Raw genomic sequence first — 25,000 nt, 5'->3', positions numbered from 1 at the left:
CCGTCAGGAAGGAAGCATTGGCCGCGGTGACGGTTCCGTATGGTTTAACGAAAGCTGGTCGCAGTTTGGCCAGAGCTTCCTTGCTCGAGACGCGGATGCCGTTGTCCTTTTCAACGGTTTTGTCCACACCGGACACCTTGAACGGGACCAGATCGGTGAAGTAGCCCTTCTCCTGGGCTTCCTTGGCGAGAGTGTGCGACCGGAGGGCATAGTCGTCCTGCTCCTGGCGAGAAGCGTTGAATGAAGCAGCTAGACGATCTGCCGAGTGACCCATGGTTTCACCGGATGAGAATTCCGCCACAGCCGGCAGTTCCGGGATGAAGAAGTCCGGTCGGATGGAAGCCAAAAGCTGCAGACGCTGAACAGGGGTCTTGGCCTTGTTAGCCTTCAACATAAGCGAACGCATCTTGCGGCTGTGACGGATGGGAACATCGGACATGAATTCGACGCCTCCGGCAACAATAGCATCGTACGTTCCGGTGGCAATCAGACCCATTCCGGTGGTGATGGCCTGGTTGGAGCTGATACAAGCCATGGTTACAGTGTGAGCAGGGGTTTTGTCACTGAAACCAGCGGCCAAAGCCGCCTCACGGGCAATGTTCGATGTTTTAACCTCCTGAATGACTGTTCCGTAGACAATGTAGTCCACAAGTTCCTTGTCGAGCTTGGTTTTACGCAACAGGCTCCTGAAATTGAAATATTTCTCAGTTTATTCGGTTAGGTGGCCACTCTATAAATTAATCACTTACAGCAACGAGTGACGAGCCAGCTCGTGCGGCATCAGCTTGGAGTAGTCGGTGCCGGACATGAGGAAAGGCGTACGAACTCCGTCCACCAGGACCACATTCTTGCCGGTCTTATCGGGAAGCCTTCGGGGTTCGTATACGGCACCGGTGGTGCTGATGCTTCGCAAAGCTGAAAATAGAACGAACCGAACGGTACACCTAATCGTTATCTCAAAGCTTATCAGGTGAAAAACGTGAAGATCGCTATCAATCGCAATCGACTGATAGCGAGCAAAATGTAAATTGAAATTTTCTGCTTCTAAACGTTGTGATCGAACTGTTTAGTAAGTCGCTATTTAGGAGGAACATCTTATACATACTAGGAAAACAGCTGGGCTTTATTAGGACTCATCTGATAAGTTTAACCAGCTTGAACATTCTGACCCTTTACAATTGCAACTGGGTAGATTCGAAACTTATACACAGATAGGACGCATCACGAGAAACACAACTGATAATGAAGGTTACAAGGTATGCTACACAGCTACGAACGTCTGCTCAAAACAAGCTAGCAAAGCGACAACGGAGATTGGACTTTGGACCCGCCGCTACCGTGTTATGTCTCTGAAGCTCCGATGACTTTGATATTTTCTATTGCGAAAGCACTCCTGATTAGGATTTTGGCTTATGGTGGGTTCCACATCCGCCAAGATATTATCCGCAGGGCTTTATCTTCCTTGAACGTCCCAAAATCCGACCCAATTATGTGACTAATTCAAGCGGATCCAAAGTCCAGTTACAAAGGTGACGTCGAAAGCGATACGGCTGAAAGGTCTTCAAGATGACGATCATCCTTCAGCCAGAGAGAGCACTTACCGGTTTTGGTCAGGTTTCCCGACAGGGCGGAGCCAATCTTTGTCAGCTGGTATGCCATTGTGGGTGCACTAAATGTTTCGAAATAAAACTCAAATAAAATTAATTAACGATCCGCTGCACCAACTTTCACGATCCGACCGAGGCAAAGAATGGAGTACAAATGAAAATGGATGCGCATGCAATCGAGTGGTCGGTCGGTCAGCGAAAGAGGACCAGAAAACGGGACGAAAATGCACTTTTGTGTCAAAACCTTTGACGTTTTCGACTGATTACCCCCTAGGACTGAAATTGTATATACACTCTGAAAAAAATCAAAACTAAATAGCTGAGAGAGAGGAGACAGCTGGCTTCGATTACGTGCTACTTAATGTCAAGGAGGACCTGTCACAAACTGTCACTGCAAACCGAGCTGAAAATCGCACATTGATGCTGTGGTGTGGCCAAATATCCAAAAGATCTTATTATAATTTCGCTCCGTTTGGGGAACGTTCAAAAATTACGTCCAACATTTGGGGGAGGGGGGGGGTCTACAAAATTGTGACACTACGTGTATTAAGTATAGGGAAAATGCGTGACAGAGGGGGGAGGGGGGGTCTAGAAATCCCAAAAATTGATGGACGTAATATTTGAATCTTCCCTTGTTGTAATTTAAAAAGATAAAATAACGATGGTCAGTTTTCCTCAACCAGCGCTTTAAATGCATTTATTTTCCATGCTCTGTCGCAGGTATATCAATATGCAAATCATTTTTGACCAATAATATATTTTCAAACCATTGTGCAGCACACAAAATTGTTGAAAGAAATAAGAAGAAGAAAAGTAAACACTGTGGTTGTCAGTGAGCTGTCTCCTCTCTCTCAGCTAAATAGTATAAATCCCACGCTAAAAGCATATTCGCCTGGTTGACCCCAAGCATAGTTTAAATGCAGATCATACTAGCCTAGTATAACTTAGACTTACTCGTATTCTAGTATAAGTCAGGTATATCTAGGCTAGTATAACCCGGATTTAATTTTAATACGCGTAGAAAGACGAGGAGTGCGCAACATTATCTCCGAAAAACTACAAGTGTTTGACAGCTGATTAGCTGTTGATTCAGCAATTGAAGTCTTTGCTGACTTATCAGTTACCATTACAGATATTTCAGCAAACTAGAATTTGCTGGTTGCGTCTCAGCAATTCATTTTGCTGGATGAGAAATTCAAAATTTGGTGTGTGCGAGCACTGTGTTCAAAATTTCTGTGAGAGTGAGCAGGACAGCACCAAAACAGGGCTCGCAGTAAAAGTCAAAGAATAAAAGAATTTTGCCAGCATTGCCCATGAGCCATTTTACGAGACGTTTCGGATCAGCTGATCGCTAATTTCATGAATGAAAATTTGACAGGAGGTCGCGCCCAAGGCGGGGTACGAATTAAAAAGTGTCGTATTAAAACGTGTCGAACCAGCGGGGTAAGACGGTAGGTAGTTTGCATTTAGGCGTATACGGCCAAAGTACCTAGAGTCGAAGTTCTTTTTACTCAACCGTCAGTTTAAATTCGACAACGATTTTTCATAAGGGCCTAACTGATTTGATCGATTTCTCTTCGTCGACTCTCTCTTTCGCTAATAACTTGATCAAAACGAACAAAATCATTATTCTTTTTGTTTCTATAGCAAGATGTAGTCATCTCCTTCGCATTTCAATCAAAACAATTTGAGAAATCTCAATACACATTCCGTGATAACACAAAGAGAGGATCGATGAAGAGAAATCGAAAATGTCAGTTAGGCCCTAATGAAGAATCAGTGTCGAATTACTCAACTTTCGGTACTATGCCTGGTACTATGTCACTTACTCAATTTTGGCTTCCCGCATCGAACTCTCAAAGTTGCGTTGTTTTGCTATTTACTCTCTGACAACAATAAAAGAGGATGAAAAAAAGAACTCAAAAGTAAGTTTAAAAATACTCAATTTTGGGTTCTCTTGTTTTTCAGTGTACGGGAAATTAGGAAACAACAGGACCAACACCTGTCAAATTTGACAGGTACTGGTCCTGTTGTTTTTAAACTCTCTGAAGGAGCAAAAGAGATAGAATTTCGCCGTGAAGTGGTCTATAGGGCACTGCACAAAATTCTCTCCTTCTATTTCACTCCTACAGAAATTTTGTAAACAACAAGGCCAAGAAACTTCAAAATACCATACAAAATCAAAACAGTGCAGTGCCCTATACACAGGCTAATTTGGGATTAGGCAGGGGCAAGACACTATGCAAACCTAGATGCAAACGAGAGTGTTGGTTTGTGGATTTATTGTTCGTGCAGTTGAAAATCGAAATTTTTGTCACGTGAAAATCGATGTTTCTTCCTAGTTTTTTGGAAATTTTGCTCAAATTAAACGAGATTGGCCTAATCATCAATATCTCGAATCCCACTTATTTAACCTTTCAGGACGCGCGCCATCGAGCAACCGAAACTGCACCGCGAGCACGTTGTACACAACGAGCGAGGTTTTTTGGTGGTGTTGTACTTTTTACAGCAGCGCGCGCGCTGAAAGGTTAATGCAAAAACTAAGATCAGAATATGATCGAAACATATCTAGATTGAGTTTAAATAAGGGCGAAAGTAACATGAGCGAGTTCTCTTCATCGACTCTCTCTTCTGCAAATTAAACTGACATATGCTGACAAGATGCAAATTCAATCGAACTTTTTTACACTTAGACGCTAGATTGCATCGCAACCTAGCGATTTATGACCAAAAAGTGCAACCATACTTGCATCTTGTCACTTTAATTTGAAGAAGAGAGAGTCGATGAAGAGAACTCGCTCATGTTACTTTCGCCCTTATTTAAACTCAAAAACAAACAAAATCATTATTCTTTTTGTTTCTACACGGAACCGCCAAACTACACAAAATTGAGTTGTTTTGATGCAATCCCATAGTTCCGCCCAATAAGCCAAATTTGAGTAAATCGATTAAACTCACACTAGGTAAATTGCCTTTACCTCCAGCAAAGAGTAGGTAAATTCAACCCAAGACCCCCTCATTCAACCCAAATTTGAGTATACCTACATTTACTCAAAATTGGCTTATTGGGCTCAAGGACCCCCATTGGGTAGATGCATCTCTGTTTGTTTTTGACAACATCGGTGGGGGAAAGAGGGAAAACAACCTAATTTTGGGTAACTAGTTTATTCAATATACTCAGCTTTGAGTAAAATCGACCCAAACATTAGGTAGTTTGATTTCTCCGTGTAGAGCAAGATGTAGTCGTCGTCTTCGCATTTCAACCAAAAAATCTTTGGAAAACCTAATACACTTTCCGTAATAAAATAAAAAGAGAATCGATGAAGAGAAATCGAAAATGTCAGTTAAGCCCTTGGGGCAAGACACTGTGCAGCCTGTGCAGCAGAGTGCATTTTTCTTCTCAGAGTTGCTCAGAATTTCTCCGGATTTCCCCCGTTTTTGCTAAAGTGTTTCCTGATACTATCGCAAAACCAAAACAATATTGCCCGATAACCTGCTTTTCCTGCGGTTTAGGGATGTTTTTCGTCAAATTTCGTCGTTCATTGGTAAAAAGAGTAACTCAGAAGGGAACGTTCAAAAATTACGTCCATGATTTGGGGGAGGGGGGGGGGGGTGTCTAGAAAAGTGTGACAGTACGTGTACTAGGTATAGGAAAATAGCGTGACAGAGGGGGGAGGGGGGTCTAGAAATCCCGAACAATGATGGACGTAATAAATGAACCTTCCCGAATTTCTCAGAGTTACTCTCGATTGCACACACTGAGAAACCAAAGTACTCTTTAAAGGGTAAAAAAGTATCCTCTTTGAGAGTAACTAGGTGAACTCTTAAAAAGAGTAAACGGTCTTTACTCTTTAAAGAGTAAAGCGCTCGTACGTCAGTTCAACGAGTGCATTTTACCCATTATTCACAAAACAATTCGGTTGAAATAATGGGTAAATTTAACCCTTTTTAGTTTTCTTTATTTTTAATTTGGAAATGAAATAAAATTAAATGAAATCGGTAAACAAACGAAACAATTTAGCATAAAAACAATTTTATTTAATTTAAAATAACAATTTTATAGTGAATATGAAGTTTTATGTGTGATGTGAAGTTCCTGAATGATGTGGAGAAATCCATCGGCGACAGACTAGGCAATCCTTATGAAATCCCATTTTTTCGGATGTCCTGCAATCGAGACACAATATTTTCAATGAGTATATCATTACAAGCAAAATGTAGACAGTCATTATTACACTTACCAGTTATTTCTAATTTTATTTCTACTTCAAATATAGTATTACTCTGAGACGAGACTCGCGAAGAGGAAAAAAAGCAACGTCAAGTGCAGCCCAACTGAGCTGTCAGTTGTAGCCCGTTTGATTACGTTACCTAAAACGAGGAAAGTATTGCTATCCGAGATAAATTCTGAAGCCAAAATTCACTCCGAGCAGCATTTTCTTCTCCTGTACTGTCAAAAATAAATTGAAAACAAAATATTCCAATGATTACTTTGCTTGGCGATTGTTGGCGATGCAAAATTTCACCTCAACATGATTTTGTGCGTGAATGGGATTCAGTCACACTGCATGTGAGGTGATGCGGTCACGTACGAGTTTGAACCACCAGCCCAAAACATAATGTCAACACAGATAGGAAGAAGAAAAAAATAACAAAGTGGAGAAAAAGAAGACCGTCTTCGCGAGTCTCGTCTCAGGTATTACTGCTCCCGATATCACAAGTTAAAAGAGCTAGCGCCTAGGACAAACTGCTGAACAGATTTTTCACCCTTTAAAGAGTAAACACTTGAAACTTGAAAACTAGGGGCAAGACACTGTGCAATCGAGAGTAACTCTGAGAAATTCTGAGTAACTCTTTTTACCAATGATCGACGAAATTTGTCGAAAAACATCCCTAAACCGCACGAAAAACAGGTTATCGGGCAATATTGTTTTGGTTTTGCGATAGTATCAGGCAACACTTTAGCAAAAACGGGAGAAATCCGGAGAAATTCTGAGCAACTCTGAGAAGTAAAATGCACTCTGCTGCACAGTGTCTTGCCCCAAGCTTGAAAATGGGCAAAAATTACTCTTTGTGCAAAATTTTTAAGTACCCTTTATTTTGACAGCTCCATATATCTGCAAAAAAAAGAGTACTTTTTATTCCTTAAAGGGTAATGCCGGGTTCACAGTGCAGTGTCTTGCCCCTATGGAGGGGGTCTAGTGCTGTGTTACGCTTTATATAAATTTCACAAACTCCCATACAAATAGCTGTTACGTGGGGGAGAAAGGGGGTTCGAAACAAGGTTCGAAATTGAAAAATTAAAAAAAAATAGTTATTTATGCAACAAGTTGCAAAATGATGATTTTTTCAGAACGAGTCGTACATCCCGCATAGAAAAATACTATTCATGGCATCGTGCATATTATACGATATCCATTGGTGCAATGATAACAATACAATCTGTAATCGTTTTATGATAAAATGATAAGGATTGAAAAAATCAAATTATTCAGAATTGTTCAAGTATCATTGAACCTAGCATTGAACAGATCATAATGATACGTTGAATGACGAATCAATAATTTTTAATAATCGGGTGAAGCAAAATTACAGCGACAAAAATACCGTTTCGGCTATTTTTTCACTGTATTTGGTATTTAATGGCTAAATTAAGACATCATCATGTTATTATTCATCATTATCTTATTTTCAATGCCGTTATTTAGCATTTTTGGCACAAAAATGTGTATCACTTCTTATCCACCGCGATTACGTGCATGTACTACCACTTCCCCGACCGCGAGCGTAGCTCCAAAATCCCTTGGCAGCAGCAGGTTCTATTCATTTTAGGAATCAATGCCACAATCACAAAACTAACTGTAGCGCTGGCAGTTTCAGTATCTAGTTATGACGACTGATAACTGCTGCCGTTACTGGTTTCGGTGAGCCGTTGTAACCAGCTAATCACTACAGGTCACTTGATAACTTACCTCCCGATGCGGTCAATGCTGGTGAAACGTAATCTAGGAAGATCCTTTCCTCTTGTCCGGCCTCCCACGTACAAGTCCATAAATTCGGAAGTGTTTTGATCGAGGTTTTCACTTCTAGAACCTGTACTACTTTAATATACTCGCGACTACCAATTCAATTTGGTCTAGTATGTAGACACCGAGGCAACGCGCGAGGAGCTTACCAACAACACGGTTCGATTCCCGATCCAGCATACTAAAAAACACCACGAATGTAAACAACGATTCATATAATGATACAAAAACTTGACAGTGCCCAGAAAATGCTCGCAGGGGTGTATTTTTTCTGGTCGACACAAAAATATTTCATGAAATATTTCCATTTTGTTTTAATTATTCACTGTATCGTAAAAAATATGATAAAGCGATTATAGTATGAATAATATTGCTAAAATTTTGTTCGAGAAAAATGGCATTTTTGAATGGTAACGATACTTAACAACCCATTGGGTCTATTATTAAAACTCCATAAATGATAACAGGTAGTATCGATATGATTAATTGTATCATCGATTTATAATCCAGTTTATGATTACACGAATAATAAGAAAATGATATCCCGTATAACTTATGTATGATACTGTTTTATTCGGGATTTATCCAACGAGGCTTGCCGAGTTGGATAAATACGACGAGTGCTGAAAAAATCGAGTTTTGCAACGAGTTGCATACAAAGTTTTTTGTAATTGCAAAAAATAATCATCCAGTGTAATCCTTGGTATAATCTTGCTACACGTACATGTATCAAGACGAACCACGTGGCAGCATTAATGCGCGTCAGCTTGGTGCTTTTGTTTGATCAGGTAGGCTATGATAGGGTAGGTGTCAGAAATTTGCAAACTCCCGTCGTCGTCATACCACAACCGCACCATGGCCAAGAGCAAAAGTAGCTTCAGCTGCTGCTTCTACGCCTGATCTGCAGTCTTAAATCTGAATCTGGATAGTCCTGATTCGAATTCGAGCTCATTAGAGGATGTAGATGTAGCAGCTATGTCTACGGTAGCATCGAAATTTATCGTAAAGTGGGTTCTGACAAAGGTGCCGAAAAGTGCTACTTTTCGGCACTTTTGTTTTAGTGAAGAAAAGTAGGCCGTTTCAACGTTACAACCGCGAGTGAAAAGTAGGCGAAAACGCAACGCAATTACAAAAAATATTTTATACTCTTTCACCTTAAAGTGCAGTACGCACCTTGGGGCAAGACACTGTGCAGCAGAGTGCATTTTACTTCTCAGAGTTGCTCAGAATTTCTCCGGATTTCTCCCGTTTTTGCTAAAGTGTTGCCTGATACTATCGCAAAACCAGAGAAAATAGGTAGAGAAGCGAAGAGTGGACAGCCGTCTGAACGGCAACACTTTTTCTGTTTTGATTTCGTCACTCGGATGTTGGCAACTGCCGAAAAACAGATTAATCCACCTATCGAGGATAGTGTCTTTCTCGTGTACTGCATTAGAAAATGATTTATGCTGTTGATTTATTAACAAGAACTCATCTAAATTGTATTCCAAAAAGAATCAATTTTCATGAATTTAAAGAATCAATGTTATTTACAGTAATATTCTTGATATTTAAAAATATTGGTAAAAAAATATTTCAAATGATCGCAATACTTATCTTGAGTTATGCGACAATCGTCAAGGTTTGTTGATTTTGTTCGATAGGATACCAGTTTGACGGTTCGATAAGGTATTTTTGGCTTCACACTCTTCGCTTCTCTACCTATTTTCTCTGCGCAAAACCAAAACAATATTGCCCGATAACCTGTTTTTCGTGCGGTTTAGGGATGTTTTTCGACAAATTTCGTCGATCATTGGTAAAAAGAGTTACTCAGAATTTCTCAGAGTTACTCTCGATTGCACAGTGTCTTGCCCCTAGGTACGCACCTGAAAAGTACTGTGGAAAAGGATAGGACAAGAAACGGTCAAGAAATGATTTCGTTGTCAAAATTTCTTGAGCGGTCCGCAGCTGAAAAGAAATGAAAATTGTGTAACGCTCGTAACGCCTGCCGGGTAAATCAAATGGAGCTGTCACTTTTCCTTGCGGAAAAATGTTCCGTTCAATTTTTCCCCAAGGAAAACTGACATTTTCTCCCATACTAATCAGTTGTCAAAATTCCTTTGGTAATTAGAGGGATTTTTTCTTGAGGGCTTTTCTTACCAGGTGCATATTTTTACTAGGCTTAAAAGCGCCCACCTTATTGACCATCAAACGCAAAGCTAAATTGCGCAGGTGGCGCTTTTCTAAATCAGTGAATTACGAACCCTAGACTGAATTACTAATGATACAAATGGAAGAAAAGTGAAATTATTGCAGATTCTCATATACCGCATTTAGTTCACTACTGGACTGCGAACTGCGATATTATAAGTGCGAAAACGTAAATAAAAGTGCGCGATGGCATCAAATCAGGTTGATGTCTTCGGCGCACTATTTCTTCAATCTATAGAGAACAAGTGCTCTGAAGACACCGAGTTGATTTGATGCAATCGCGCACTTTTATTAGCGTTTTCGCACTCGTGAAAACTAGTGCGATAGTCCAGTGGTGAACTAAATGCGCTATAACTTTCATGCATTGTATAGGGAACTGCATGAAATTCTCTCCTCTTTTACTCTAACAGAAATTTTGTAAACAACAAGGCCAAGAAACGTCAAAATCCTATACAAAATCAAAACAATGCAGTGTTATTTTTGCTTCCAAAGTTGAAAATTTTGCGTTACCTAACCTCACATTTGATCGCCAATGGCGCCCACAACAATGCCCTTCAGAAAATTTCATTCTGAAACTGTGATCGAACAACGCAATGAACACCCCTAAAAAGCATCCGTTTCGCGCCCAAACACTCGCACCGTGACAGCTGGTGTGCGGTTGTTTTTCTCTTTTGCGCGACACTCACACGCAATCCATTGGCATTTTGTAAACAACATCGCGCTCGCGTTTCGTTCGTCGTGTTTATTTTTGTGCAAATTTTGGTAGGAAAATTGGTGAAAATCGCCGGAAAACGCCGATAATGTGAAACACGATTGGTCGGTGATTGTGCGGAGCGTAAAATTGTCGTTGTTGCGGCTGGGACGAAGGAGGAAACTGCGATGGAGATTATCCCCAACTCGTACATTGCTCGCGTCGTTTTGGGTGAGTACTTGGTGGTGCGGGCGATGCTGGCGTAACATTTGGAAAGGTCACCCGCGATGGAATTGTGTGAATGGTTGATGCAAGGTTTTGTGTGAAACTTACATTCTCTGTTTCTCTTTTAGCGTATCTGTACGAGGAAAAGCTAAACCAAACGGCTAATGAGTTTTGCAAGGCAAGCCCGTATCTGCGAGAAGAACGTGAATTCGTCAAAAAGGGCTTTCGACCGGCGACATGCATAAGCTTGAAGCTGACGGCACTGTTTCGCGAGTATGGCGAGATTCAGCAAAAAGGTGAGTATTTTTTATGGTTTCAAATTAAAACTTAATAATATTCTGAACAGCACTGCTATAGGGTTAGGAAGTTAGGGTGTAGGACAGAGGGTTGTTCGGTTTATTAACCGCATGATGAACCATCCCCTACGGATGCTTTCAAACAAGGCATCGCATACTGCAGTGATGCTAATGCTCACCATATCATCTGGGGCAGCTCAGACATTAACTTGAGAGGCTTCAGTATGATGGAATATTTAGGTAGTACAAATCTTGGATTACTTAACATAGGCAACCGCCCAACCTTAATGGTATCTACTAGGCAGGAAGTATTAGACAACGCTTTGCTCTAGCATAATTAGTCACGAGTTGACCATTTTTGTTTCTTCCCTCATCTGTAGAGCCTTTTTAACCACTGCGTCCATTATTTAGGAATATTGTGTTATGCCCCATATTTAATTTGGTGCTAGTCAAATATCCTGTCACAATTAGCTGTGATGGACAATGGTTGATGAAACACCTGATCCCAACTAGGCACAACTCGTTTTATGAAGTTTATTACCCTGTTGGGATTACTTCGCAAAATTTCCAAGAACTCTAGAAACCCTTTACCAAATACCGCCAATCTCTGATTGGATAGTACTCCACAGTTGCAGAGTAAATGTTCAGCAGTTTCGTTTTCCGCTTGACAGAAACGACACTCGGAGGATTGGATTTTTCCAATCTTATTTAGATGATATTTACTCGGGCAGTGACCAGTCATCAGACCAGTAATTACCCTGAGATTTCTTTTGTTTAGATTCAATATGGACCTGGCTTTTTCTGCACTGGGTTTTATGAACCTTTTCGCTTGCTTGAATGTATCCGTGGCATTCCAATTAGATTCTACCGTGGACATTTCCCAAGTTTTTAATTTCATCCGTAGAGCACACTCAGGAACTCCACAGAAAGGTTCAGGGCCTACAAAGCTTGATGCCGCACCCTGTCTGGCTAAATTGTCGGCGTTTTCATTTCCCAGAATTCCCCAATGACCGGACACCCAGTATAAAGTTACCTCGTTCCTACTGGCCAATTGCTACAGAGAAATAATGCATTCCCACACTAGCTTTGATTGACAAGTGAAAGCCTTCAGCGCATTTAGAGCCGCCTGACTGTCCGAAAAAATACAGATCTTTGCAAACCTATAATTTCTTTTCAGACAAATGTTGGCACACTCTAGAATGGCTTAAATTTCTGCTTGAAATACAGTAGGACTGCATCCCATTGGTATAGCCTTGCTTAAACCAGGGCGGAAAACACCAGCTCCTGTATTTTCACCCATCTTGGACCCATCAGTATAAAATACAATAGAACCTGGACGTAAACTTGGCCCACTAGCATCCCAAATATAGTTGACCATAATGACATCAGATGAAGAATCTTTATCTGATCAGCGCTACATTTTTTTTTTGAACACTCGCAAACCTTGCGCTTCAGGAATCCCTAGTCATTCAGCTGGGATCTCTTTACTGATTTGGTTGCGGCCAAATTTCATGGACACTCATCATCCATTGACACTCCAAGTGATTTAGATGATGCCGTTGATACTACAACGACCTTCATCATGGAAGCTTTTGAAGAAGCTTGACCTCTGCGGTCTGTGAAGACCACAAGAGGAACCCCTTGGTGGAACTCTGATCTGGCGAAGCTCAGGAAATAATGTAGAAAGAGTTGGAACAGACGACGTTCGGCTGGATCGGAGGCTTTCAGGTCGGCTCGCAAGGCCTACCAGAAAGCTCTTCGGTCTGCTGAACGATCCGGCTGGAAAAAAAAACTTTGTACAAATGTTTCCAATGTGAGTGAAGCCAGTCGGTTGGACAAAATCCTTGCAAAATCTGAGGATTTTCAAGCGAACGAACTTCGTTTGCCAAATGGTGATTTCACTTCGTCTGATGAGGAAGTTTTGGAATGTTAGTACACACTTCCCCGGATGTGTGAATATTACATCTTCGGATGAACCTGATGTCTTTTTTTTGTAGTAATGATTCTTTAGCTTCGGCTCGGAGTATCATAATTTTTGAATCGATTGAATGGGCGCTTAATAGCTTTGCTCCTTTTAAATCTCCTGGGGCAGATGGGATTTATCTTATTTTGCTTCAGAAGGGTTTTGATCATTTCAAACATGTTTTCGAACAACTACTTGTTTGCAGTTTTGCTACAGGGTATATTTCCAAATCTTGGCGGGGTATTACTGTAAAGTGGGTCGTGGGTCGTATGAAGAAGCAAAGATTTTCAGACCTATCAGTTTGACCTCTTTTCTTCTGAAATGCTTAGAACGCATTGTGGATGATCACATACGTGATGTTCATCTGGCCAACATGCCTCTTCATGTGAACCAACATGCCTACCAATCTGGTAAGTCCACTGTTACTCTTTTACACAAGGTTGTTTACGATATCGAGAAAGCATTCGCTCAAAAGCAATCCTGCTTGGGTATTTTCTTAGATATCTAGGGTGCCTTCGACAACGTGCCTTTCGATGCCATATTGGAAGCCGCACGGAGTCATGGTATATCTCCAATGATTTCTAATTGGATTCACCAAATGCTCAAAAATCGACATTGCGTCAATCGGCGATTAGGAAATTGAGTGTTTGTGGATGCCCTCAAGGGGGAGTCTTATCACCACTTTTGTGGAATCTCGTAGCAGATACGTCATTGAGGCAACTCAATAATAGCGGTTCTCCGACTTATGGTTTTGCCTATGACTATCTAACATTGTTTGTCGGTATGTGTATCAGCACCCTTTTCGACCTGATGCAAAGTGCCGTTCAGGTAGTTGAGGGTTGGTGTCGTCAATATGGCCTTTCGGTTGATCCGAGTCTGTGACATCTATTGTTATTTTTTCGTCAAGGCGAAACCGTGATGGCGTTCGACCTTTGCGTCTCTTTGATTCTGAAATCGATGTGACTGAACAGGTAAAGTACGTTGGAGTTATTCTTGATTCCAAGCTTTCCTGGACACCTCACATTGAGTTCAGAATCAAGAAAGCCTTCGGGCAATGCCGGCGAACCTTTGGTACAACTGGGGGTCTAAACCCCAAGCATATCAAATGGATCTACACAACTGTTGTTCGGCCAATATTAGCCTAGGAATGTCTTGTGTGGTGGCAAAAGGGCGAAATGAGAACGGTCCAATCAAAATTAGACCATCTCCAAAGGATGTGCCTAATGGCGATGTCTGGAGCGTACTCTTCAACTCCCACGGCAGCGCTCGAAGTTCTCTTTGGCGTTGCTCCACTACACATTCATTTCAAACAAGAAGCACTTTCTTGCATTTACCGTCTACGGGTACTCGGGGGGTGTCCGCGAGTTTTATATATTACCCCAATAATTACCCCAACCAACAATGATTGCCTCTGATATCCTGCAGAAGAGCTTTTACGCAAAAAGTGTTTCCTGTATGACTTGCGGCTGGCTGCCTGAAGACGGATCGCGATCGACAGCGTCCTCGATTGTTTTTCTGAAGTTCGGTTGGTGAAAAATTGATTCCGCGGATGGTGCTTCCAGCAGAAAGCTATTTTAAGTGATTGCTAATTTGCTAGTGGTGGGCAGATACACATAGGAAAAGCCTTGCTTTTCAATATGCCTCTTCTGTTGAGATCGCAAGTGTTAGGCTGCCAGAAGTTATCAAACTTCATAACTGGTGACGTGCTAAAAAAAATAGTCGATTCCTCTGAAAGTTGAGAGGACAGCGTACCGTGTTTAAGAAAAGTGTATGGGTCTGTAAGAATATCCTCCAAAAGAAAATTTGATTGTGATGGCTTAGCAAAAATGCGATGATGGAGATTCACGGTGAAAGTGTGAAGTGATGATAGTAAACATAGCATCCGCCGTTGAATAGGATCAGCTCCAAGATATGAAAATGATCAACTGTCGGAAGTTCCTCAAGTATACCATTGGAAAACAAGCAACTCAACAGATTGGTGAGATCATTCCAAGATACATTATTTAACTATGAATCTCAATAACATTTGTAATAATATTTATATTTCAATCATGTATTAAATTGCGTGCAATATGGAGCGTTTGGTACGGTATGTCCACGCATCCTTCCATCCCTGTAGGTTCTAGAATTGTTTCGACACAAAATGTTATAAAATGTAGAAGTCGAGGCATTTCCAAGAATCATCTTTGCGGTAAATACTGCGCAGTAGGCCTGGCCGCTTTGAAGCTTATGTCATATTTCTAATATGCCACAAGCTTCAATATTGACAAGAAAAATAGTTGGGCGAAATCTAACCCGATTATTTTCCAGGATGCTTTCTTGTACTGGCTGCGTATGTATTAGATTAGATTAGATTAGATTTACCGTCTACGGGAACTCGGTCTACTAGAGGAAACTCCTGTGAACCGCACATCAACACACACCTCGTTGTTCCCACTTTTGGTGAATTAAGACAAAATTGTCCTTGCTCCAAGTGATCTTTCTCTCTCTCTCTTCTTGGCGTAACGTCCTCACTGGGACAAAGCCTGCTTCTCAGCTTAGTGTTCTATGAGCACTTCCACAGTTATTAACTGAGAGCTTCCTCTGCCAATGACCATTTTGCATGTGTATATCGTGTGGCAGGCACGAAGATATTCTATGCCCAAGGAAGTCTAGGAAATTTCCTTTACGAAAAGATCCTGGATCGACCATGAATCGAACCCGTCACCCTCAGCATGGTCATGCTGAATACCCGTGCGTTTACCGCCTCGGCTATATGGGCCCGAGTGATCTTACAATTGCTTGTAATTTTCCATATAGTACATTTTCTATGAAATTCCCTTCCCGGGAAGTCCACTCTGGTTATCTGGAGAGAAGTATTTCAGACGGCATCGTATGTTACACTGATGGCTCCCTTCTCGAAGGTCAAGCAGGTGCTGGTGATTATTCTCGTGAGCTAAGGCTGTATCAGTCTTATTCACTTGGTAGACACTGCACCGTTTTTCAGGCCGAAATCTTTGCTTTTATGTGCGGAGTGCAATCGACACTTCAGCAGCACGTAATGGGCAAAGTAATATACTTCTGTTCAGATAGCTAGGCTGCTATTAAAGCACTTGCTTCGGCCAACTCCAGGTCGAAGATAGTTATCGCTTGTCGAACTCAAATCGAGGAGCTGAATTCAGCAAACGCTGTTCACCTTGTATGGGTATCTGGCCATTCTTCCATCGTTGGAAATGAATTGACTGATGAGTAAGCTGGCACTGAAGCACCACATGACTTCATTCGCCCTGAGCCAGCTATTCCGGTATCGAAGTGTTGGGTAAAGCTTCAGATTAACACCTGGGCTGCTACTCAGCACAAACAACACTGGAATAGTTTAAGGGTCAGCGACGGATTTTCAGCATTTTCATGTTGAATTTACGACAATGTCGTCAAACAAAATTGTATTGTTCTGACCCGCTGTGGTAAAAACTATTGACTCTCTTTACGATCTATGCGTTATTACAGTGCCCTTTTCAGGATGCTGTTTGAACCCATTGTGGTACGCTAATGCGTTAATGAAGATTCTATTCCCCTATCTGTCCTTTTCCCATTCCTAATCCTAAATAATAATTCTGTCCCATCCCATTCCTAATTCCTTCCCTCTTCCTCGGGTAGATGATGAATAAGCTTGTGTTCATAAGATAGCACAAATGTCCCAAATGGATGATAAACTGCCTCTCGAGCTTTCTGGTACCTTATATCTGATAGCGTCCTGACGTTTATAACGATACGATCGCCTAAATATATAAGTTCAATAGCACTTACGACGCACTAAAGTTGCCGGTTAATTCGAAGCAGATATCTGTGTATGTCCATTGTTTAAGCGCAGTTTATTTGACGATACTGAGGTAATAAGAACGGGTGGTCATGGTCAATCAAGCAAACGCTCAAGCTAATCATTACAAACCCACCAAGACAGAATCTGCTTCAAGATACGAGTGGATTAACTTTATTTTTATTTGTTCTTCTATTTCCAGTGGACCAATTCGTGGAAAGGCACGGTGTGGAGTTGGACATCCAGCCGGATCTGCCGCTGGTTAAAAAGGTGGATCGCGTTCTGACGCTCGTGAAGCAACTGCGTCACGGTAGGAAATCTCTCGATGACGGGGCCAAAAAGGAGTTCCGAAAGTCGGCAGTGGGCGCCGCCAAGCGGAAGCGAGGTGCCCCATCGCCACATCCGTCGCTTTCGAGCAGCACACCGGAAGTGGGCGAGCCGCAGCAGAAGCGAGTGTGCCTTAATGCGGCGCCTGCGTTCATCGTGTTGAATGATAGCGGCAGGAATCTGTCCAATTTGTCGCATATATCGCCGATCGAGGATAGGGGAGACGATAGTACGCAGGAATCCGGTCGGGAGGATGACGGGGAGGAGGAGGACGGACAGGACAAGGGAGAGGCAGAAGAGGATCCGCTGGACGTGAGGAAGTTTCCTTCGATTGATTTGTTTTCCCAGACGCTTTTGGAGAATGAGAACTATCCGGAGAAGATTGCAGATTTGATTAACAAGGGACTGGAATCGTCTATGAGTACCCAAACGGATCCTAAGGAAGGTACAAGTGTCGTTAGAGAAGAGCCACCGGTTAAGGAGGTGGTGGTGGTGGAGAGCGAACCCAAGACTCAAGAATGTCAATCGTTCAATTTCAATTTTGACGAGTTGATCTCGAATATTGTGAACAGTGCTGTGAAAGATCCGGTCTTCGATGATATTCTGGACGATATCAGCAGTAAGGCAGTCAAGACGCAGAACGGAAACGAAGAGGATGAAACGACGACGACTCCTCCACCGGAGACGCCGTTGAAAGATAGACTTCGGAAAACCTGCAGAAAGAACTACAACCCAGCTTCAGCGAAGCGATCTACTAAAAAGGTGAAGGTCATTTCGGATGTTCCGTACTATGGAGGAATCCCGGAAGGGTTGGACGTGGAGAAATCTCAGCCAGCAGCGGTGACTGTTGTGAAGGTTGAACCAGCTGCGCCGGTTTCGGAAAGCTCGAATATACCACCGGAAACGACGATCGTTCCGACGGAAGTTCAACCTGCAGCCGATCAACCTGTCCCTATGACTTCAACCACCCAATTCTACGTTATTCAACCGGACAACACTACCAAGTTGGTCGATATCAACCAGTTGCAGTTCCCCGCGCAGCAATCAGTGACCAGCCTGACGGATTCATTTGGAGCGTCACAACCGTCAAGCACTTTAATTCCCATCACCGGAACCGGTATTCCGGAACAAACCTATTTCATCAATGTTCCGAGTTGTTATCTCGAGTCGAATAATCAGCTTCCGGTATATTTCAACGCTTACCCGTCTTCGGCGCTAGAGCCATCCGTAAGCAATCCGACCGTCTCCTATGTGGCCGAACCTAGTCCCGATAAGTTCCTTATATTTCCATCCTCTTCCTCGGAGACCTCAATCATCAGTACTACGGCGAACGCTTTCGTTACCACGTCAGCCGTTAGCAGCTCGTATACATCAACCGCGACAACTACCGCCATCAACCGAATCTGTTCGTCGTTTGTTCCTGTGATTCCCAAACCGGAAGTCGTCCCCCCAACTACCGAAACCGCTGTCGAGATGATTCCCAAAGTGGAAGTCCGCGCCACTCCTCAGCACAATTTCATCCTGAACACCAAAGTCCGCAGCAACTCCACTCCCAGTCGCAAAGCATCTCACATCCGGATTCTGAATTTCCACACACCTGCCAAACAATCGCCCTTGGCAACTGGAACTTCCGCCCGGGTGTCAACTCCCGGTTCTGCCCCTCCGTCAGTCGATGCGCGACCCAGTCGTATCCCAGCTCTGGCGGTGGAGCGCCTCAATCCCATCCTCGAGACCAGCATCAAACAGGAACCATCCAAAACCCCCGAAAAGCTGATCGAAGACATCAAGCCCGCTTCCGGTCCTGCTCTGAATCCGAACTCCGTCTCAAACACGCCTCGCGTAGCCAAAGATCCTCGAACGTGCGTCCGTGTTTTGTCTCGATCGACCAGCGAGGAAGCCACGGCCACGACCCTCGAGGAAGCCCCCAAACCCATGGTCGAAATTCCCTCCCAAGCCGTGGAGGAAGTGCAGCGGAAGATTCCCCCGCCTCGGATACTGATCAACGACTCGGAAATGGAAGAATGGCGCCGGATCCGGTCGGTGTCCAAGTCCAACTTCGATCAGCATCTGCGACTGATGGAGGAACAACGGCTGCAGAAAACCACTAAGACACCGGCTTCGAAGCGGCGCAAGAAACCGACTGTCAAAAAAGCGGTCAAGCGGAAGGTCACTCCAGTTTCCCCGGATGAACCGATCACGACGCCGGCCAAGGAGGACGAATCGCTGGAGTCGATGGATAGAACCGATAATAGTATTACCGAAATCCACGCGCAGATGCTGGAGGACGCACTGGCCTCGACGAAGAAACCGGAAACGGAAAAGTCTCCCACCAAAACGCCGACCAAGGGGAAAACTCCGGCTAAAGAAGTCGACGAGGATGACAAAAAACAGGGAAGCAAGATCTACGTCAAAATCACTCCTAGAAAGAAAACTCCGGCCAAGGTGAGTCCGAAACGGAGGTTGTCCAAGGGGGAGAAATCGGCGAAAAAACGGAGGACGAGTAGTCCACGGAAGAGGCAAGTGGTTGAGAAGGAGGAAGTGAAGGAAACGGAAGTGGTAGCCGTGGTGGAGGATAAGGTGGTGGTGGTTGAAGTGGTTGAGAAGACTACGGTGGTGGAAGTGAAACAGATCAAGGAACCGGAATCGATCGAAGAGGTTGCACCAGTGCCGGAACCAATACCCGAGCCAAAATCAGAAGCACAACCGGAACCAGAACCGGAAACACCGGTTAAAGTAGATGAAAGTTCCTTATCTCAAGTGGAGGAGACACCCCCGGAACCGGTGCCAAAACCTGTGAAAGATCATCCAAAACTTCTGGCAAAGAAATCCAGCGCAGAATATGTCCGTAAGGAGCAAGAGCAATCGGCTTCTGCAGCCAACACCACCTCCGACAGTCTGGAAACTCCACCGGAAAAGGCTCCCTCTGTCACGGCAGTTGATTGCTCCTTTGGGACCTCGTTGTTCCTCGAAACCCCATTCAAAGCGGATTTGGCGAGCATTCCAATAACACCTCGCTTCCTGATGCCGAATCAGATTGAAAACACGCCTTTGGTAAAGATTGTCCGCGAAGGTATGGAAGCGAATTCCTCGATCAAGAAATCGGGCGACATTCACACGCCCAATTTTCCAATCACTCCGGGTTTGATCAGTACTCCCAAATCCATCAATTCGGTTAGTCCGCATAGCGTTGGCGGAACCGGTGGCTTCAGCTCTCGGCGAACGGATTACTCATCCGGAAGTTCCTACTACAAGCCGGATGAGTCCGAAGATCTGGATAAAAATATTGAGGCCATGTTGCATGGCGAACGGAGAAAGCAGCAACCAGAGGTCGGAGAAGTGTCACTGGAAAAGCAGATGGAAGAAGAGCCGCCACCTCAACCGGAAGTGGCTCCAAATCCCGAAAGCAGCCCTCAAAAAGACGAAGATCATGAAGCGAATGTGAGTGTCTCGTCCTCAGATTCTTCCAGCAGTTCTGGATCGTCGTCGGAATCCAGCTCCAGTGATGCAAGCTCCCCGGAGAATACCCCGGTTAAAGAACAACCCGTGTTCTCCATGCCTAGTCCCGTGAAAACATCTACTCTGTACCTTAATGCCGCGGAAGCTCGTAGGCAGCAACAGGCCGAGCTGGAAGCCAAAAAGCAGCGCACCATTGCCCGTATGAAGAACGCAAAACCCGCTCCACTGAAGAAGACCGAACGAAAATTCGTCGCTCCTCCTGGGTTCAAGTCAAGGAAGGTGATCGTCGCTCGGAAGGAACCTGTTCCGAAAGTAGCACCACCTCCTGTTCCGCCGATGCGTCTAGCCCCGTCCGCTTCCTCCAAGCGAAAAAATCCCACCCCGCGTAAAGTGGTCCTTCTGGAGAAGATCCTTCCTGTGATACCTAAAAAGCACTCTCCCAAACGGAAACCGGAAGTTATTCGGAAATCGCCCCGTTCCTTGATTCCCATTACCGAGCAAGATGTCCAGAGGATACTGACCCCTCGGAAGGACCAGATAATCGAAGGAACGTACGAAAGTGAGAACCTATCGCGTCTACGGTGCACACCGGACATTCCGGATTTGGATCCGGACCGGAAACCGGTGTACGCCTTTCAGAGTCCGGAGCGGGTCGTCATCGCGGAGTCAGACAAATCGAAGGGAACACCCGACTCGAACAAGGAGAATCTTTCTTTGGAAGAGGCGAAGGCACCGGATCCGCCGCAGCAGGTTCCTAAACCGGAAGTGATGAGTGAAAGTGAGGATGATGAAGACTTCGCTTATAATGAGTGTTCGATGGGATCGTGTTATGATGACAGCGAGTGCAAATCGTTTGTGCGGTTAGAATACAACGATAAGAAGGGACAGACTTCCGGGAGACGTTCCGTGGAAGTGCTACCCATGAAGAAGTTCAACATTGTGATGGAGGATCGAAGAATCTGTCTGGAAACGCAAGATCCAATCTTACTGTTCGAAGAATCGCCAAAGAAACTTTCAAGTCCAGCCGCAAGTCCTCTGAAAAAGGACTCATTTTCCAAGACCAGCCGATCCGGTAGTGCTAAGAAGTCGACCAAATCATCATCGAAGCCGTTGGAACCACCGGCTCCGGTAACATCCGTTCCGTCGACGCCTTCGATAAAAGCAAAAATCAAAGTGGTATCGGGATTCGTACGAGATTCTTCACGGCCACGAAGCAATATACGAGCGGCGGCTCGGCTTCAGGCAGCCAAACAGTTCCGACAGCAACAGCAGCAACGGGAAGCGCTGGCTGCTGCGGCAGTAAGGAAGCAAAAGCCGGACGTCGTTCCTTCTGTGTTGGTGGGCAAGTCCAAGACAAAGCCAGTTCCGGCAGCTTCGTCGGTGGAGGAGAGCAGTGCTGCAGCTAGTAAAGAACTACCGTAAGTTTGGCAACACTTAATGAAAAATTTACGATAATTACACTTCTCCGAATACCATTACTCCATTTTCACATTTCCAAGAGTTTTTTTAAGCGTTTACAGAAACAGTTGATAAGCGTGGATGTTCCAAATGTATTTACTGTCTTGGAATCCTCCTGGATTCTTACAAAAGGAGTTTATTAGGAATTTCTCCTAAATTCTTTACTTGTATTTTTCTTTGGATTTCTTAGAAGTTCTACTCGAGAAATCTCTAAGAGGATATTTTCTAGGGTTCCTTCCGGGGTTTCTGCTGGTGTTCTTCGTGCTTTTTTTCTAGAAGTTCTTCTGGAATTTCTTTTATAGCTCCTCCAGAAACTTCAATAGGAGTTTCAGGTGTGTTTCTTCTAGGCCTAGGGATTTTTCGGGAGTTCCTTTCGGGGGTTTTCCTAGAATTTCTTTTGAAGTTTTTCTCGGGATTTCGCTAGGCATTCCTCATGGGATTTTTCTCGGAGCTCCTACCGGGATTTCTTTTAAAGGTTTCCCGGTATTCATATCGAAGTTCCGCGTGCTTTTCCGCCCAAAATTTCTGTCTGGATTTACCCTGGAATTTCTACCAAGACTTCTTCAGGAGTGTCTAATGGGATTTTTCCTCCCGAGCAGTGGCGTCTCGTAACCTCATTTTTTACCTATTCAACGACCCTAAAACATGCAATTGCGAAGGATTCAGGATCAGAAACAAATTGCAAATGGACGGAAACGGCTATTCTCGTCATTTTCTGAAAATTACAAACCAATTTGTTCAGAAAATTTAAAGAATTTATATTCGTTGAACAGGTAGATTTGAGGTTAGGGAATTGTCACTGCCCCTGAGTTCCTTCAGAATTCGGAATAGGGGTTTTTGGTGTGTTTTTCCCATAATTTCGGCCAGATGTTTTCAGGGATGTCTTAGAGTTTCTGTTAAGATTGCTCCCAAGGTTGCATCTGAAGTTTCTTTTGGGATTTCGGTAGGCATTCCTCATGGGATTTTTCTTCCAGGATTTCTCTCGGAGCTCCCATCGGGATTTCTTTTAAGGTATCCCGGAATTCCTGTCAAAGTTTTCCGTGATATTTCGAACGAACTTCATCTCTGGATTTCTCCTGTAATTTTTCCCAAGAATTCTTCAGGAGTGTCTGTTTATAAACTTGAAAAAAAGAAATAATTATCTGGAAGAATACAAATTCAGAAACATCAAGAAAGAAATTCTAGGAGCAATACCGAAAGGAACCACGGGAGATATTCCTCAAAAAATATTTCAGATAATTCTGGGACGATTGCCGGGGATAATCCTGGAAAGAATCCAAAGAGGAATCCAGAGAGGGATATCGGGAAAATCCCGAAAAGAATCCCTGGGATAATCCAGCAGGTAGTTTTTAAGAAATTCCGGCAGAAATGCCTGAAGAATGTTCGGGATGAATCTACGAAATATTCTTTGGAGGAATCCATGTAAGATTCCTTGAGTAATACCTAAAAAAATCCCTATTGGAAGTCGGAGAAAGAGCCCTAAAGTTATCATTGTAGAAATTTCGAGATGAATCCCTTAAAGAATCACTGAAAAAATTCCTAAAAGAATTTTGAGAGGAATCCCTGAAAAAATCTCGGATAATTCCCGATACACATATCTAAAGAAATTCTGGAACAAATCGTGGAAGGAATTTTGGAAGGATTTCCTGGAGTAACGCTACCAGGACAGAAATCCCGAAAAATGCGGGAAAGTATCCTAAAAAATCCCTGAAGGAGTTCCTGGAGAAAGACCAGGAAACATCCCGGGATGAATCTCTGGAATAGTTGATTGATTGATTTGTCTTTATTAGAGAGACTTTCAGCCCTCTCTGGAATAGTGTAGAATTAGCTGTAAGCTAAAATACACATTAATAAAAAAAAAATCTTTGGAAAAAAAAAAATCTTTTGAAAGGAATTTTTGAAGGAATCTTTGGAGAAATTTCTAAAGGAATCCCGCGAATAATCAAGGAATGATTCCAAAGAGGAGTTTCTGAAAGCATGCTTGAAAAGTCCCGGTCGAACTCCTGGGAGAAATTCCGGGAGGAATACCTGGCGAAAGCTGGGAAAGAATCAATAAAATAATTTCGAAAGGAAACCGGCGAAGAGAACCCGAAAGGAATTCCTGAAGAAACTGCTGGAGGAACCCCTAATCGACTATCGGAAGGAATCCCAGGAAAAAAATCGGAATGAACTTCGGGAGAAACCTTTAGAGGAACCTTAAGATAAAGAACTGAAGCAATTTCGGAATCAATTCCAGAAGCGATCCCGGAAGTAATCCTAGAAATGAAATCCCTAGTGGAATCTATTAAAGAACCCCGGACAAACCAAAGAAGGAATCTCGGAATGACTCTCAAAGAATCCTCGGTCCGAAATCTCAGGGATATCCTCGGTCCGAAAGAACAGAAATCCCTGGAAGACGTCTTGACGGCAACTAAAGCAACATTTCTAAGAAAAATCTCGGGAGTATTCGATTAGGAAATTCCGGATAACATCAATCCTACGAGAAATACCTAATGGAATCCCTGGAATAATTCTGAAAGAATCTCGACAAAATTCCTGGGAAAAATCTCGGAAAAAGTCCCCAATAAAAATCCGGGGAGGAATCAATGAAGGAGTCCCTGACGCAAACTTTGAAAAAAAAAAATCAAAATGAATCCCGGGAAAATCATTAAGAAAATCCCAGGAATAACCCATGGAGAATCCCGAATGGAATTCCACAAGGATTACTGGGACACAACTAGGAAGGAATCTTTGAAAGAATCCCGGAAGGAATCCTTGGCGGAATTCCTAGAACAATGCTTGAAACAATCTCAGTAAAAATCCTGAATGAAATACCGGGAGGAATTCCAGCAAAAATCCCTAGAAGAGTTTCAGAAGAAGTTATGAGTTTAATCCTAATAAGAATGCTACGAGATATCCTTAGATAAATATCGGAAAAAAATCGCTAAATATTTGCTGGATTAATCCCTGCAAAAGGCCTTAAATG

The 25,000-nt window shown here is 43.2% G+C and overlaps 2 protein-coding genes across 3 annotated transcripts in view; one reads left to right on the top strand and one right to left on the bottom strand.

Annotated features, from left to right (window-relative positions):
- Nucleotides 1-1,792, bottom strand: LOC109431576 (trifunctional enzyme subunit beta, mitochondrial; the record flags this gene model as incomplete). The annotated part of the gene is given in 3 exon segments (XM_062860627.1): nucleotides 1-686; nucleotides 750-915; nucleotides 1,602-1,792. Coding segments are annotated over 3 exon segments (910 nt in total), but the record flags the coding sequence as incomplete, so codon positions are not given.
- Nucleotides 1,793-10,477: 8,685 nt separating this feature from the next.
- The window catches only part of LOC109431575 (titin), a 146,331-nt gene continuing 131,808 nt past the window's right edge, over nucleotides 10,478-25,000 (top strand). Inside the window, exons 1-3 of one of the 2 annotated variants that reach the window (XM_062856298.1) lie at nucleotides 10,478-10,745; nucleotides 10,868-11,035; nucleotides 16,997-21,995. In XM_062856298.1, coding sequence (XP_062712282.1) covers nucleotides 10,703-10,745; nucleotides 10,868-11,035; nucleotides 16,997-21,995 — 5,210 coding nt within the window. In that variant the 5' untranslated portion in view covers nucleotides 10,478-10,702. Of the gene's footprint in view, nucleotides 10,746-10,867; nucleotides 11,036-16,996; nucleotides 22,000-25,000 lie in introns of those variants that run through there. The other variant, XM_062856299.1, reaches the window with a different exon arrangement.

Source organism: Aedes albopictus, chromosome 3, assembly GCF_035046485.1.
Source record: "Aedes albopictus strain Foshan chromosome 3, AalbF5, whole genome shotgun sequence".
Taxonomy (NCBI): domain Eukaryota; kingdom Metazoa; phylum Arthropoda; class Insecta; order Diptera; family Culicidae; genus Aedes; species Aedes albopictus.
The sequence above is the reverse complement of the archived record's forward strand: the minus strand, read 5'-3'. Positions and strand labels throughout refer to the sequence as shown.